Here is a 17,036-nt window from a genome sequence, read left to right as displayed (position 1 = left end):
CCCCTTGGCACTAGCTTTAACAAAAGACCTCGAGAGGCGTGGCACTGGTTTAGGCAGAAACCAGACCCTCTTCTTCATCTTTCGCGCCTGCTTCCTGTCTGCTGCGGTTGGTTTGAACCCCAACCCGAAGGTTTCCAGATTCTTAGGAAGGGAAACAGGTTGGACTATCCCTTGAAGTTCAACTCCCAGGCCTTTTCCCGGCACAAATCCGTTACCCAGCATTTCTGATACCATCATTACTGTTGCGGCAGTCACCCTAGGGTGCGGGATGATTTCTCCTTCAGAAATTTTGTTGGCCGACCCTGTATCGAGAATCTGGTAGACCCAGGGACCCTTGTCAGCAGTGGTCTCTATGAAAGGCACAATGGTTCCACCCATGGTGCATGTCGTATCCTCGCCGTGCAACACGACCTCTTGTCTTTCCCACTCGAACTTCACTGTCTGATGTAAGGTGGAAGGCACCGCTTTAGCTGCATGAATCCAAGGTCGTCCTAACAGCAAGTTGTAAGATACCGTGGCGTCCAACACCTGGAATTCCATGGTAAATAGGACCGGACCAATGGTTAATTCAAGTACAACATCCCCCACAGTGGCTGTTCCGTTTCCGTCAAACCCTCGGACACAGATGCTATTCTCCCGGATTCTTCCACGGTCAATCTTTAACTGGTCCAGGGTGGATAATGGACAAATATTGGCGCTTGAGCCGTTATCCACCAATACTCGGGTTACCACCGAGTCTTCACATTTGACAGCTAGGTATAGAGCTTTATTGTGCTCCGTTCCTTCCACCGGCAGGTCATCATCTGAGAATGTTACCCTGTTCACCTCGAAAATCTTGCTGGCAATGGTTTCCAGGTGGTTTACGGAAATCTCACTGGGTACATGGGCCTCGTTCAGTATCTTTAACAGGGCCCTGCGATGTTCCTCGGAATGGAGGAGTAATGACAATAGTGAGATCTGGGCAGGCGTTTTTCTCAGCTGCTCAACCACAGAATAGTCTTGTACTTTCATCTTCCTCAGGAAGTCTTCAGCCTCTTCTTCTGACACTGGCTTCTTGGTTGCCACTGGGTTTGTTTTTCTTAACTCCACCGGAGCAAAGCATCGACCTGATCGAGTCAGCCCTTGCGCTTCACAACTGACTTCTTCCACCTGTTTTCCTTGGTATGTCACCACTGCTTTTTCATATTTCCAGGGCACAGCCCTGCTGTCAAGCATTGGCAGTTGGACCACCGGCTTTATGGTCACCCGTTCTCTACATACCCCTTTCAACATGACTGCCGGTGTGGGCAGGATCCCTGGTATTACCAACTTGCTTGGCTCGGGTTTGCTTGCTATGGCGGACGGGTTCTTCCCCCATATTACTACCGGCTTGACGCCTTCTCCCTGCGACTGTACATTTGTTCCTCCACTGGTTAAGACTTCTTTTGGGGCAGCTTGGATCATCATCACTGTTTGTGAGGGTTTTCTTAATTCACCTCCCTCACACACCAACTCAATCATGTGAGCTTCGTGGTGCGCTGGCAGCGGGTTTTGGTTGATGTTAGGAGCCTCTGGTGTCTGGACCTCGATCTTATTGGTGTCAATAAGATCCTGTATGGCATGCCTTAACTTCCAGCACTTCTCGGTGTCGTGCCCGAGCATCCCTGAACAGTATTCACAACTGATTGAACGATCCAAATTTTGAGGCGGGGGATTTGGTTCCCGAGTATGGACAGGACTAACCAAACCTAATTGCCGCAGCTTGTGGAACACAGCGGTGTAGGTTTCTCCCAGTTCGGTAAAGGTTCTTTGCTTCCGCAACCTGTCATTTCTGGCGTCTGGATTTCCCCGAAAACCTGCCCCCGAAGGATTTCTATATGCCCTTGGTGGAGGGTAAGTGTTTTGTGGTGGTGCACATATGTTCTGGGGAGCCGGTGCGCGCCATTGTGGGCGAACCGGAGGCTGAGTGTATACCTGGGCTTGGTGTACGGAACAATGTGGTTCTCGAGGTGGATAGAAATTTTGAGGTGGGTTGTATGGGTAGTTTGACCTGTGAGGCCTGGGTTGGTTGTAGTGCGGCCTGCCAGCCCTGGACCAACTGCCTGCCTCGATCGTGGCAACCTCTTCTTTCTTTCTTCTTAGCGCACCTCCCGTGCCGCTTTGAATAGCCTGGGTTGTGGCCTTAAGTGCCGAATAGTTTAAGATCTTGTCCGACCTCAAACCTTCTTCTATCATGACCCCTATTTTGACCACCTCGTTGAAAGATTTTCCAACCGTTGTCACCAAGTGACCAAAGTAGGTTGGATCCAATGTCTGCAAAAAGTAGTCTACCATTTCTCCCTCTCTCATGGGAGGATCGACTCTAGCTGCTTGTTCTCTCCAGCGGAATCCGAACTCGCGAAAACTTTCCCCGGGTTTCTTCCCAGTTCTCAATAATGTGAGACGGTCGGGGACTATCTCTAGATTGTACTGGAAATGACCTGCAAAAGCCTGTGCCAGATCATCCCACGTGTACCACCTGCTGAAATCCTGCCTGGTATACCATTCCAGTGCAGATCCGCTCAGACTTTGGCCGAAGTAAGCTATCAAAAGCTCATCCTTGCCTCCTGCCCCTCTCATTTTGCTACAGAATCCCCGCAAATGTGCCATGGGATCACCGTGCCCTTCATATAAATCAAACTTGGGCATCTTGAACCCAGCCGGGAGTTGGACATCTGGGAAAGGGCACAGATCTTTGTATGCCACGCTGACTTGATTGCCCAGCCCGTGCAAGTTTCTGAAGGATTGCTCCAGGCTTTTGAACTTTCTCAACACTTCATCCTGTTCAGGGGCCTTAACCGGCTTCTCATCTTCTGCCGGTACTTCCAGATGGGGATTGTAAGCCTGTGGTTCCGGTGCGTGGAATGTAGGCTCAGGGGGATAGTATTGTGTATCGTGAGCCTGAAACAATGGCTCACTGGTCGTTCGCTGCAAAGGGGCTGATGCAGGTCCCACAAAAATGGGAATATTGGATGTTGGGAGAGGTTGATGGGGTGGTGGAGCTTGGGAATCATGAGGGCTTCTTTCTTGATGATAGAGGGGGTTTGGGCGGCTTGTGGAAGGGCCAGAGTGAGGGTACTCCGGCACGTGTCCCAGGGTCTCAGGGCTCTTTTGCGTTTTGGCCAGGGCTAGCTGCATTGCATGCATCTCTAGTCCCATCCTTTCAATCTTTTCCATTGCCTCTTTTAGCAACTGGCTCATCGGCCTTTCTTCCTCATTACTATTCTCAGAAGTGGTCATGCTTGTTGCTACCGGTCCTTTGGATCTGGTTTGGTATGAATGTGTTGCCAGAATTCTTTAACAACTAACTGTCTTGTATCAGACAACAACAAACTTTGTTAGTGTTAGAGCTTAACAGATTTGATCATAACACATAGAGGATGCAATGCACCTAGGCAATTAATCGTTTCTACATGCCTTGCCTCAAACAACATACGTCATCCCGGTTTGCTCATTCATCCATTTTTAAAGTACTTTGGGAAACCCTGTGTTTTATTTTGTATTTTTATTTTTATTTATTAAAAGCGGTCGAATCTTATGGGGATTGCCTACGTATCACGTCCCCGCGTGAATCAGACCAGGCGTAGTTCTGCCTTAAAGTAAAGAAACACAAAATTCTTGTGAAATCGTTAAATTCATTCTCAAAATTTTGCTATTACAAATTACTTCAAGCAAGGAATAGCAATAGTACAGACTCCACAGTTCTTAAGCCGTTTTGACTAAAAGAAAAGAAAACAACATATGGAAAAACAACAAAACCAAATAAACAAGACTCAACCAAAGATTAATTTTCCAACTTAGGGGCCCGCGAGGCATCATTCGGCCTTTCCGCGGCCCTTGGTGTGAGGTCTCTCTGCAGACCTTTCAACTCATTCATGATTCGGTGGACGCAACCCATGATGGAAACAAGGAGGGTCTTCCGAGGCATTTGCTCGCATGCCAGGCATCTCATGTAGACGTAATGCCCAATCTCGTCGATCCTTCCTCGAATGTTGTCCCTTTCTGCGAACAAATGCCTTATCTGTCGGTTCTTCAACCCCAGTGTTTGCGCATTGTTGGCAAGCTGATCCTGGAATATCTCCATTCGTCTTTCCATTCTGGTCATTGCATCGTAACATCGCCTTCTGTCGGCTTGGGCATCTCGTGCTTGTTTGACGATCCGATCATGTAGAGTGGAGTTCGTCTCCCTCAATATTCCGATGCTCATCTCATAATCCCTTATGACCTGTTGCAAACGCTGCTTCCGGGCCAAAGTGTGCCTTGCCCATCTGACCTTCATCCTTGCTATGCATGCTTCTGATTGTTCTAATTCTTCTTGGCTCTGGATGACCTGACTTCTCAAACTTGCTATCAATCTTTCGTCAGAGCGACGCTTTTGTCGGTCAACGTCACTCTTACTGTCTTGGTGAAGGCGGGCCTTCAAGATTTGGTTTTCTTGGGCTAGCTTGTTTCTTTCAGCCTGCTCCGAAGCGGCTTGCACATTGTTCTCGAATGTAAGTCTTTCGACTTGTTGCTTTAGCTTCCCGATTTCAACCCGGTAACCTTCCTCCCTTTTTAACCATCCCCATTGCTCTTGCGAATCATCTGTGAAGTGTTGGACGTGTGCCCTTTTAGCAGGTCTTTGCCGAATCTGAAACCTTCCTTTGAACCAAGCATCGTACTTTGGGTCTACCTCACCTTTGGCTAGTTCTCGCACCATGGTCTTGGGCTCCAAGAATCTACATTCATGCCACAGTTTTCTAATCTTCCCCTCGGGGAATATGACTCCCGGGCTTAATTCTAAGGCATGCTTGCTCATGTCTTCGTCAGTAGGGACTACTTGAAACCTGCCCAATTGTCGTAATACCCGATGAGGGGCATATGGCTGGATGCTGCGAAGGCCTATTAAGAGAACATGACATTCTTCAGCCGACATGTAGATCACCTCAGTATCAGCCAACCAACCGAATGCCCATTCAATTTGGTCAGCTGTTGTTGACCTTAACCGTGTAAACCATGCTTCGGCGCCTTCAGGAAATCTGGCGCCTGTCATGCGCTTCTTGAATCCGCTGATACAATTCCTCTCGGTCAACCCGTGGTTCATGTATCCTACTCGGTGATGGAGATGTTCCTGCATCCATAGCTGAAGTAACAGGTTGCAACCTTGGAAGAACTTGCCTCCTTCTCGGCATATAGTCAGAGCCCGGTAGATTTCGGACAAAATCAAAGGAACCACAGTACTATTGGTTCTTTTGATTGCCACGTCGGCCATCCCTACCAGACCTATCTCTATCTTTTTATCCTTCCTTGGACAGACCATGACTCCCAAAAATGCTGTGATAAAAGCCAAAGTACGTCTTGCTTCCCATTTGTTTCTGTTCCCTCCGTGAGTTAACCCAAGGTTTGGTTCCTCAAAACCCTGCGGGGTTCCGTACCGCTGATACAAGAAATGGAGATCACAATATCCTCTCGATAAATCGTCATGTTGTACCTTCCGACTAATGCTTAGTATATCCAGAAACGCATGCGGAGACACTGGCCTTGGCGAAAGCAAATATTGCCCTCTTAACCTCTCATTCAATCCCGCATATCCGGCGACTTCCTCAAGTGTTGGTGAAAGTTCAAAGTCAACAAATCGGAATACATTGCGGGTTGGGTCCCAAAATGGTATTAGAGCTTCAAGAATATCTGTCCTTGGCCTAACGCCCAACAAATTTACAAAACCTCCCAATATTCTTCCTACTACCTCTTTGCCATTGGCTTCCAAATCATTCCACCACATGTGGAGTTGTAGGGGGACCTCGCTGAGGGCCGAGAATGGTTCATTTTTCTCTGTGCTCATCCTGCACATTTATTAAAGTGACCTTTTAGGCCAAAACAGAAACCTTTATTTTGACTCTAAACAAAAATCTTGGAAAACAAAACAAACAGTATATGTATTTATATACATGTGTGTACATATATGCTTTATGGTATATCATTATTGGTAAAATGGAAAGGGGAGTTGGACCCGATGAGGGTTGCCTACGTATCTCACATCCGGTGAGAATCAAACCCGCGTAGTTCGGTCGAATAAACTATTTTTGAGAGGACCCTTTTCCATTTTCTATATTTTTTGTTTTTGTTATTTTTCCCACAACAATCAAATAGACTATTATTTTTCATTCATAACAAACAAACAAATTAACGAAGAACATAAAACATTCCTTCTTTTTTGAGAAGGTGGGGTTGGACCCGATGAGGGTTGCCTACGTATCTCACATCCGGTGAGAATCAAACCCGCGTAGTTCGGTCGAATAAGAATAAGTAGGCAAATAATGATAAGCAGATGAACTAACTTTTTTTTTGATTTTTCGTTTAAAAGAACTACTTTAAAAGCAGCAAGGAAATATTATTTTTTGATTGATTTTCTTTTTAAAAGAAACACTTCTAAGATATATTTTGAATTTTCATTTGGTCTTTTTCTTTATTCTAGAGAAGAAGAAGAAAATATTTTTCGGAATTTTGCTTTTAATAAAAGAAATGCTTCTCAAAATGTTTTTTTTGAATTTTGAATTTTCTTTTCAATTTCGAAAAAAGAATCAAAATATTTGTTTTTCTATTTTATCTTTTTGAATTTTGAACTTTCTTTTGAATTTTTTTTTGGATTATATATATACTTATTTTGGAACAAATAATAAAATCACATTCAACGCCGGACTCTTTTTATTTTTATTTCATTTTCATAGACAAACAAAATAAAATAAAATGAAACATTTTTTTTTTTAAAAAAAAACAAACTCTTTTTCATTTTCATTTAATGACAAAACAAACTATTTTCTTTAATCTTTAAAAAAACAGACAGAACAATGATGATGATTTTTTTTTATTTTCCCTTTGCTTTCAATATAACAAACTAACAAGACATTTTTTCATTTTCAAAATTTCGGCAGAGTTTCGACTCTACTCAGACTTCTATGCTGTTATTTTCTCCTTTTTTTCACGATTTTCTTATATGTGGAAAATGATGACAACATAAAAAAAATTTGGATTTTCTTGCTTTGTTTTTATTTGTAATTTTATTTTTTATATTTATTATTTCTTTCAAAAATGTGGCATGGGAGACATAACGATTTCCAAGACTTCTTGGATTCCGCAAATGCTCCCCATGCGCTTTTCCCAACATGTGAAGCGTGGGGGACATATGGGAATTCCAAGACTTCTTGGATTCCACAAATGTTCCCCATGTGTTTTCCCAAAAAGCAAGCGTGGGGGACATAGGGAATTCCAAGGCTTCTTGGATTCCGCAAATGTTCCTCATGCTTTGATTAAAATAACATCATGCTGGAAATGACCAAATGACCCATTTGCCCTTGACTGAATACAACATGTAGCACATAGGATGTCATAAGATGGTCTATTATTTTCAGGTTGCTTGTCCTAGACGGACCCAACCCCTGTGTTGAGTCCCCTAAGTCAAATGCACATGATGCAAATAAACGTTCCTACTAGGGATCCGGCATGTGGCTTTGTTATACTAGGTTCAGAACCTGGGTGTTTGTTCTAGACCTGGCTTACCCGAGCGGACAGCTCGAGCCGAGGGGGGGCAGCGTACCGGGAATACAGAAGCTTCACCGGCTTAGCAACTTATCCGAACCTCGTTCTAAATTGGGATTTGACACTATACAGAAAAGAAGTCGTACGAAGTACACCCTTCTTCATGATTTAGAAGACTCAGAAAGGATATGGGTTTCGGCACAGTTTATATACAGTTCACATAATATCAAAGCGGTAAAAGCAACATTTAGCACATTAGGCTCAAAACATGTAAAAAATCAGATAAAGCCAAATAATAACAATTATTCCAAGCTCGAATTCTTAACCCTGAACTAGTGGTTCTGGGTCTAAATCCCCAGCGGAGTCGCCAGAGCTGTCACACCTCCCTTTTCCGCGCCCGAAGGGCGCATGGGAGTTTTTTCCAATTAAAGGACAATCGAAATGGGATTGGTTTATTAATTTCAGAGTCGCCACTTGGGAGATTTAGGGTGTCCCAAGTCACCAATTTTAATCCCGAATCGAGGAAAAGAATGACTCCATATTACAGTCTGCGCACCAGAAATCCGGATAAGGAATTCTATTAACTCGGGAGAAGGTGTTAGGCATTCCCGAGTTCCGTGGTTCTAGCACGGTCGCTCAACTGTCATATTCGGCTTATTTATCTAATTTTAAATACAATATGAACCTATGTGCGAATTTATCTTTTAACCGCTTTACTATTATTTTTTTTTTTTTTTAGGAATGTGAACATCGCTTAAAATATATCTTTGGACTGTGTCACATGAAATGCACCCACAACCCGAAACATATTTTTATTTGATGTTTTAGGATTTGGATTTGGGTCGCATGAAATGCACACCCAAGTTTAAGAAAGTAAATTATTAAACACGCGCCTAAAGAGGCTATCGCGTTATTATTTTGCGGAGGCCGTGAAGTTCGCTAAACGACCCTCCTGAATTCTAAGTAATTTTAAACAAGTATTTACTGAGGGCCCCGCAATCTGTATTTTTATTCGGCGAGGCTCATCTCATTCTTATTTTTTTTTTAAGAATTTGCAACGTCATGGAAATGCATCTCGGGCCGCGCCACAATCAATGCGCCCGTGACTAGAGACATATTTCGACTCCGTTGAGATTTGGATTTGGGTCACATAAATGTGCACCCGAGTTTAGGGAGATAACATTATTAAAGGCGCGCCTAAAGCAACTAGCGCATTATTATTTTTGGGGCAGGGCCGTGAAATTTACTAAACGGCCCGTCCCGGAATCTAAGTATTTAATACATATATTTTGCGAGGGCTCCGCAATTCGTACATTTTTATTTAGCGAAGCTCGCCTCTTTTTTATTATTATTATTTTTTATTATTTTTTATTTTTTATTTTTTTTATATTTTTAAAGGGATGCCATTTTTACGCCTTTAACCATACTAAATCTTACAACCTCTTTACAAATACAATCTCATAACTTGTCAAGATTTAACAAAGGAAGTTAAGCGAATGAGTGTTTCGGGCGTAGCAACAACATGTACTAATACTAATTTTGTCCAAATAAACTAAGACAATAATAACATAACACATTGAACGAAAATGCATACGGTGAAACATAAGCAGAAAATTATCATATCAATTGATATATTGCAACTTCAAACATTGAACGTAAAATTTCTTTAATCCAATACATCGAGGTTTACTAACCTTTGAACCTCAACAAACTCCGAACGACAAACACGATTCCGACGGAACTCGAGCCGGACCTCTCTAAACGAAGAACAACGATGGAACCTCGGACAGCAACTCGGCGCACCGGACCTCGACGAGCCAAAGTCGACCACGACGGGAAAACAGAAAACTCGGTCAAGAAGGATTGAAGCAACCTTCTGTTGCTCGGAAACGCAGCTACGACTGCTTGGAGGTTGACGACGTTGGACTGAAAATGGCGGACTGGTTCTGGAGGTTGACGACGGTGGTTATGGCGTCGCTTGGTGGTGGCGATGCAGTAGAGTCGACGGGTTTGGGTAGTGGTCGACGGAGGGCTGGAGGTTGACGATGGTGGTTATGGCGTCGTTTGGTGGTGGCAATGCAATAGAGTCGACTGGTTTGGGTAGTGGTCGACGGAGGGCTGGAGGTTGACGATGGTGGTTATGGCGTCGTTTGGTGGTGGCGATGCAGTGATGGAGCTGGAGGTTGACGATGGTGGTTATGGCGTCGTTTGGTGGTGGCGATGCAATAGAGTCGACTGGTTTGGGTAGTGGTCGACGGAGGGCTGGAGGTTGACGATGGTGGTTATGGCGTCGTTTGGTGGTGGCGATGCAATAGAGTCGACTGGTTTGGGTAGTGGTCGACGGAGGGCTGGAGGTTGACGATGGTGGTTATGGCGTCGTTTGGTGGTGGCGATGCAATAGAGTCGACTGGTTTGGGTAGTGGTCGACGGAGGGCTGGAGGTTGACGATGGTGGTTATGGCGTCGTTTGGTGGTGGCGATGCAGTGATGGAGCTGGAGCTCGCGGGCTGGGGGAAGGTGACGATGGTGGCGCTGGGAGGAGGAGGGTCCGTGTGGTGGTGGTGTTTGGAGCGTTTGGACGTGGGGAAGGTGAAAGGGGGGGGGGGGGTCCGGTAGGGTTTTCTCTTCTTCTTCTTTGTGAAGAAGAAGATGAACAGTGCAAAGAAATTTTTCCGTTTTTTTTTCTTTTTCTAACCAAAAATCCAAAAAAAGTCCCTCATTCCTTATTTGTCCGTGTATTTGTATAGTCTCTGCCCAGAAAATTGAGCCCCACGCGTGGTGGGGTTCGAGGCATATGTCCCCCACGCGTGGTGGGGTTCCCCACGTGTCCTGGACACGGTTTATTATGGGCTAGGTCCGAAAATTAGGCCTAAAACCGGGTAGTTTAAACCCGAATATTATTCTTTTGCCCGGACCCGAGAAATAGGAACACGTTGCTTAACTAGTCCTTTGTAAGCAAAATAACTACCAAAAATAAGACTAGTATTTAAACAAAACTATATATTTTTTTTTTTAAAATATTTTTTTAAAGATTTAAAATAGCTACAAAATATTAATGAAACTATTTTTTTGTAATTTTCGTTTTTCTTAAATATTAAGATAAAATATGAAGTAATATTTTTTTTGTATTTTTCAAAGTTAAAATGACTATATAATATTAATAAAAAAAAACTATTTTTTTGTAATTTTCGTTTTTTAATAAAGACAAAATATAAAGTAATATTTTTTGTATTTTTCCAAAATTAAAATGACTACAAATCATTAATAGAATTATATTTTTTTTGTAATTTTCGAATTTTATATAAAGTACCAAAATAAAGTACAATTTTTGTATTTTTCAAGTTTATGAGAAATACATAAACTAACATTTATATATATATTTTGTGATTTTTTCTTTTTTGCAACAAAATAAGGTAAAATAGTTAAAATAGCTATACTAGACCCAATTTCACATATTCACGCTAAAAATGTGAAAATTCTCGAGGAGGGTTAAAAATCACGTGCTTACACCGGGCGTCAGAACCAAAATACGGGCCCGATACCATTGCTTTCTAATCAGATTTCATTTTCATTTTCTTTAAACATTTTTAGAGAGCAATTTCGCTTAAAAATTCATAACTCGAGCTGGGGACTCGGAATTCGATTTCGGGCATACGCCCGAGTCCCATATTTTTCCTACGGACCCTCCGGGATCGTCAAATTACGGGTCCTGGTCTGTTTACCTAAAATATTGACCGAAGTCAAATTTATTCACTTAGAGGTCAAAACTTAGTAATTTTCACAAGATTTCACATTTAAGCTTTTCGGCTACGCGCCCCGACTGCGCACACAAATCGAGGCGACTCTAAATGAGGTTTTCAGGGCCTCGGAGACACAATTTCAATTAGAAATAGGTGATGACCCTTTTGGGTCGTCACAACGGACCGCAAGAAATGCCCTGCGGCCACAGTGGTCCACCGCAGACCGCACAAATTGCATTGCGGCCGCGGTGGCAAACTTCAGAGAACCCCATTTTTTGACCAATCAACTCTACAGACCGCATTGAACTGTTGTCCCCGCACCAAGGCCTTTTTGGTGGCAAGAAATGCAATGTGGCCGCACCACGAACCGCACAAATTGCATTGCGGCCACGGTGGAAAACTTCAGAGAACCATGTATTTTTGACCAATCAACTCTGCGGACCGCATTGAAATGTTGTCCCTGCACCAAGGCCTTTGCGGCGGTAAAAAATGCATTGCGGCCGCAGTGTAAACTTCAGAGAGTGCATATTTTTCCCAACTTGGTCCTGCACTGCATCAAAACAATCCTACACACATCTCACAACCAGTTAGTCAAAAAGCAAATCCTATACTAAAAAGAAAATCAAAGAAAAACAAAAAGAAAGACACATGGGTTGCCTCCCAAGAAGCGCCTGATTTAACGTCGTAGCACGACGCAAGTTACCATCAAATCACTTTAGATGGAGCAGTGCCACCACGTGCCTGTCATCAATTTTGCCCAGGTAGTGCTTGACCCTGTGCCCATTAACTCTGAAAACCTCCGCGTTTTTGTTCTTCAAGTCAAGTGCACCAAACGGAGTCACAAATACCACTTCAAAAGGTCCACTCCATTTCGACTTAAGCTTTCCCGGGAACAGACGTAACCGATAATTGAACAAGAGAACCAAATCACCCACTTTGAACTCCTTGCCATGAGCATATTTGTCATGAAGGTACTTCATCTTGTCCTTATACAACGACGAACTGGAGTAGGCATTGATGGATATAAATTATTCTTATATTTTAATAAAAAATATAATATTTTAGATATAAAACATGACCAATTTATATCCTATTCTCGCACTTTTCTAACAATTCTTGCAGAAAAAAGAATACATGGAAAAAGAGAAAAAGAAATAACCTGCAGTTCAAGGAAGAAGGATACATCCGTGACAATTTCATCTAAGACTACACAAAGTCAAGAGATATAAAAGTTATGGCAAATTCTCACCAAAATTTCATGACAAATTGCCATGTCAATTTCTCATCAAGGCCATATGATATATTGATATTATCTTGCAAATTCTCACCAAGGTCTTGTAGAAATTTTTCTATAAATAGGCATATGTTTGTAGAAGAATGAACATCCCACTTTGTATCCAATTTCCTATCTAGTTTTTTCTAAGTTTCTAAAGAGAAAAAGAAGAGTAATCTTAGTCTCTTCCTCTAATCTTTTTCTTTGTGGTAAAAATATTCTTAGTCCTTTGAAAGTATTTTTTAGCTTTTCTTACTTCATAATGGAGTAATTTCTTTTTGTTGGGATAGTTGATGAAGCTTTGATATAATTATAATACTATCTCAGTTTTAATACATTCTTGGCCTGAAACTCTATTTACATTTCATACTGTGCTGGAATGGTGATTTTTTAATCATTATTATCACATCTACATATTTTATATCTAAGATATTCTTATATTAATTTTGTAATTCTCATGGAGCAAAATTAATATATAATAACTGATGAATAGAATATTAGAGTGAAAGTAATTTTTCGTAAGATTATTATTTCAAGTCTGTAATCTTGCTTTCCTTGGTTTTAATTCTCACGGAGGAATTGTTGAAGGCAAGATTATTGATTTTCTAGTAAAAGTATTCTCACGAAGTTTTTACTACACTTGAGCACAATTCAGGCAAGATATTTCAGTTTAATCGATACTAGTTTTAAATCAATTAATTGACATAACCTCACAGAGTGTTAATTATTTATTTGTTTCTTAGTGTAAAAATATAATTGTATTAGCAATAAGAAATTATTCTTTACAGAAATACGTATGAAACTGAGATTTTATTGTAATGATATATCAAGTGAATTCAACAATTCCCAACTCTTTTTAAATATAACTTTTCGGAAGAAATTTGTCTTAATTTATAATTCCAAACATACCTTTCATCAATTTAGTTCTCTCAAATAATAGTCAAAATATTACAAGTCTGTAGCTTAGATTATCCAATCTCTGTGGGACGATATCATAAACTATACTAGAATTTGACAGAGTACGAGCAGAAAATCCTATACACACAAGTTTCGTCAAATTTTTGGCGCCGTTACCGGGGATTGGCACACATCTACTTTAGATTAAATATTTTATTACTAATTTGAGAATTTATTATTATTGTTAGTTTTTCCTTCAAACTGTTATCTCCTACATACTACTATCATAATTGCTACTATTATTAGGAGCAATTCTATATAATATTGTAATAAATTTTATAAAAAAAGAAAAACAAATCCCTCATAGTTAGTACTTTAACCTACTCTATTTTATATTTTATTATTATATTATTATTGTTAGTACTAACATCTATATAATAGTATAATATATTAGTTTTGTGATTCACAATCTCATTTTTTTATTTGTCATTTTTTTAAAGTATATTTTATTATTTTTATTATTATTATAATTGTAAGTACTTGTTTTTACTATTCTAGTTCTAAAAGTATCCTTTGTACTATTCTATATTACTATTATAATTATTACTTTTACTATATTTTTATAAAATAATATTTTATTCAACTTTTTTTTAATTGCTAGTTCTTTAATCCTTCAACATACTTGATTTATTATTGATTTTTTTCATATAATATAATTAGTATTATATTATTCTTTTGATGGTTAGTTACAACTTACTGTTTTAGTTAACTATAATATTACCGCACTATCTATTTTTAATTTTTTTAATTCATTTTTAAAACTATCTATTACTATTTTAGGAACTTTCTTTATTTTACTTTAATTTCAGATAGTTTATGACCCGCTCTTCTGCAAAAGAGTTGGCCAATTACGATCCTGAACTTGAAAAAACTTTGCAATTGTGCAGGAAAGGACAAATATCGTCTCAAAACATAACTTGTAACAGAATGGACAACCAGTTAGAAGATGATAACAATCCACTACAAATTTTACCACCAGCTCATGTAGAGGAGCGGTTTGATGAAGTGGCGCCAAGACCAACAAATAGAATCCTAAGGGATTATGCTAGACCTGATCGCTTTAACTGTGAATCTAGTGTCAGAAAATCTCCAGTAGAAAACAATAACTTTGAAATCAGAACATGCCTGATTCAAACAATTCAACAATCTTGCATTTTCACTGGTGATCTAAGTGAAGATCCACATAGTCATTTAATTGACTTTTTAGAATTGGTTGAAACGAAAAGTTTAATGGAGTACCTCCTGAAGCAATTAAGTTAAGGCTATTTCCTTTTTCTTTAAAAGGAGAGGCCAAAACTTGGTTACGAAGTTTGCCGCAAGAGTCTATTACCACATGGGACCAAATGACTCAGAAATTTTTAAATAAATATTTTTCCCCTGCTAAAACAACAATGTTAAGACAGGATATATCTAACTTCTTGCAGATTGACATTGAGTCAGTTTATCAAGCTTGAGAAAGATTGAAAACAATGTTAAGGAAATGTCCACATCATGACATTCCTGAACATATGCAGTTGTACATTTTTTTATCATGGTTTGAAATCATCTTCTAGAAATGTAATAGATGCTGCTGCATGAGGTTCCATAATGAGAAAAACCACAGAAGAAGCATTGTAATTGCTTAATGAAATTTCTAAAAATGCCATACAGTGGCCTTTTGAGCGTGTAATCATTAAGAAAGCTGCTACAGTAAATTAGGTGGATGCTTTAAATACACTAACACAACAGATTGTTTCTTTGGCACAAAAAATTGAATCAAGCTTGTGACTTGTGTGGAGGAAACCATCTAAACCACGAATGTCAAGCAACCAATCAAAATGATGAACAGGTCAATGTCATCGGATACAAGCCGTATCTTTTTAGAAGTCCATTAGCACAAAAACATCCAGGATTTCAATGGAGCAATGCAAATGGTGCTGAAAACTCTCAAAACTACCAAAAGCAATAGGTATAGAGTCCACTTGGATATCAAAATCAAAATCGTGGACAACAAAATTTCAGGCCTTATCAGCAAGCAACTCCATATCAGCAAAGGCCTCAACAAGGACATCCAAGTCTTGATGACCTTTTGTACAAGTACATTAAGGTTACTGATGAAAAAATGGAAAGTCAAAATTCAGCTCTAAAAAATCTTGAAATTCAGTAAAGCCAATTGGCAACTCTTGTGTCTGAAAAGATTCAAGGTCCTTTACCAAGAAATATAGAGAAAAATCCAAAATAACACCTTAAGGCCATTGCCTTACGGTCAGGTATGACTCTTGATGAACCCTATGCAAACAAACAAGAAAAGAATCAATCAGAACAACAAGTAGGCAAGGGTGAGAATATTGAGACACCCTCTCAACCATCAGAAGAGAAAGAAGCCAAGAAAAAGAAGATAAAAATACTAAAAATTTGACTTCTTTCCCTATTACAATTCCTTTCCCACAAAAGATGAAAAGAGAAAAGCTGGATAATCAATTTGCAAAGTTTTTGGAGATTTTAAAACAAATTCATATTAACATTCCTTTTACTAATGCTTTATTGCAAATGCCTTCATATGCCAAATTTCTGAAAGAAATTTTATCAAGCAAAAGGAAATTGGAAGAAGTTTCTATGGTAATACTTACTGAAAAATGCAGTGCTATACTTCAAAATAAGCTACCACAAAAACTCGGTGACCCAGGTAGTTTTACCATTCCATGTACTCTGGGAGGAATATACATTGAAAAAGCACTTTGTGATTCTGGAGCTTCAATAAATTTGATGCCATTTTCTATTTTTAACAATTAGATCCTGGTGAAATGAAAGACACGGGTGTTTCACTTCAATTTGCTGATCAAAGTACTAAGAGACCAAAGGGAATAATTGAAAATGAGCTTGTAAGAGTAGATACATTTGTTTTTCCTGTAGATTTCATAGTACTTGAAATGAAGGAGTTTTCTGATGAACCAATTATTTTGGGTAGGCCATTTCTTGCAACAGACAAGGCAATCATAGATGTCCATCAAGGACAACTAATTTTAAGAGTTGATGAAGAAAGAGTTATTTTTGATATGCAAAAGATACTAAGATTCTCAGAAGAAGATACATCATCTTCATGCTTTTCAATTGACATGATTAATAATCTTATAGATGAATTCAAAGATGATCAATTAATTTCTGACTCAATGGAAAGATGTTTGGCCAAATCTTGCACCACATAGGATGAAGATCCGACTATCAGAAGTGATGCAGAATTATTGGAAAAAGATTATGAGGAAGGGGACATGCAATTAGAAGAAGTTCAACCAAAAATTGAACTCAAAACTCTCCCTTCTCATTTGAAATATGTCTACTTGAGCATGAGTTATTCCCTATAATTATTTCATCTTCTCTAACTAGAGAACAGGAAGAAAGATTGACTGAAGTATTAAAAGCACACAAAGGAGCCTTGGGATTGTCTGTAGAAGATATCAAAGGGATTAATCCAGCAATTTGTACACACAGAATCCTCATGGAGGATAGCTAGAAACCGATAGTCCAACCCCAAAAGAGATTAAACCCAGCAATGCA

At 39.9% G+C, this 17,036-nt stretch overlaps 1 protein-coding gene and 1 non-coding gene across 2 annotated transcripts; one reads left to right on the top strand and one right to left on the bottom strand.

Annotated features, from left to right (window-relative positions):
- Positions 1 to 14,893: 14,893 nt before the first annotated feature.
- Positions 14,894 to 15,000, bottom strand: LOC142163643 (small nucleolar RNA R71). The gene has a single exon (XR_012694589.1). It is a non-coding gene; the product is annotated as a small nucleolar RNA R71 (small nucleolar RNA).
- A 935-nt stretch (positions 15,001 to 15,935) lies between these two features.
- LOC107778580 (uncharacterized) lies at positions 15,936 to 16,687 on the top strand. The gene is made up of 2 exons (XM_016598871.1): positions 15,936 to 16,167; positions 16,275 to 16,687. The coding sequence occupies exons 1-2, from the start codon at positions 15,936 to 15,938 to the stop codon at positions 16,685 to 16,687; spliced, it is 645 nt and encodes a 214-aa protein (XP_016454357.1).
- Positions 16,688 to 17,036: the final 349 nt, after the last annotated feature.

Source organism: Nicotiana tabacum, chromosome 8, assembly GCF_000715075.1.
Source record: "Nicotiana tabacum cultivar K326 chromosome 8, ASM71507v2, whole genome shotgun sequence".
Lineage (NCBI taxonomy): Eukaryota > Viridiplantae > Streptophyta > Magnoliopsida > Solanales > Solanaceae > Nicotiana > Nicotiana tabacum.
This window is presented reverse-complemented; position numbering and strand designations above follow the sequence as displayed.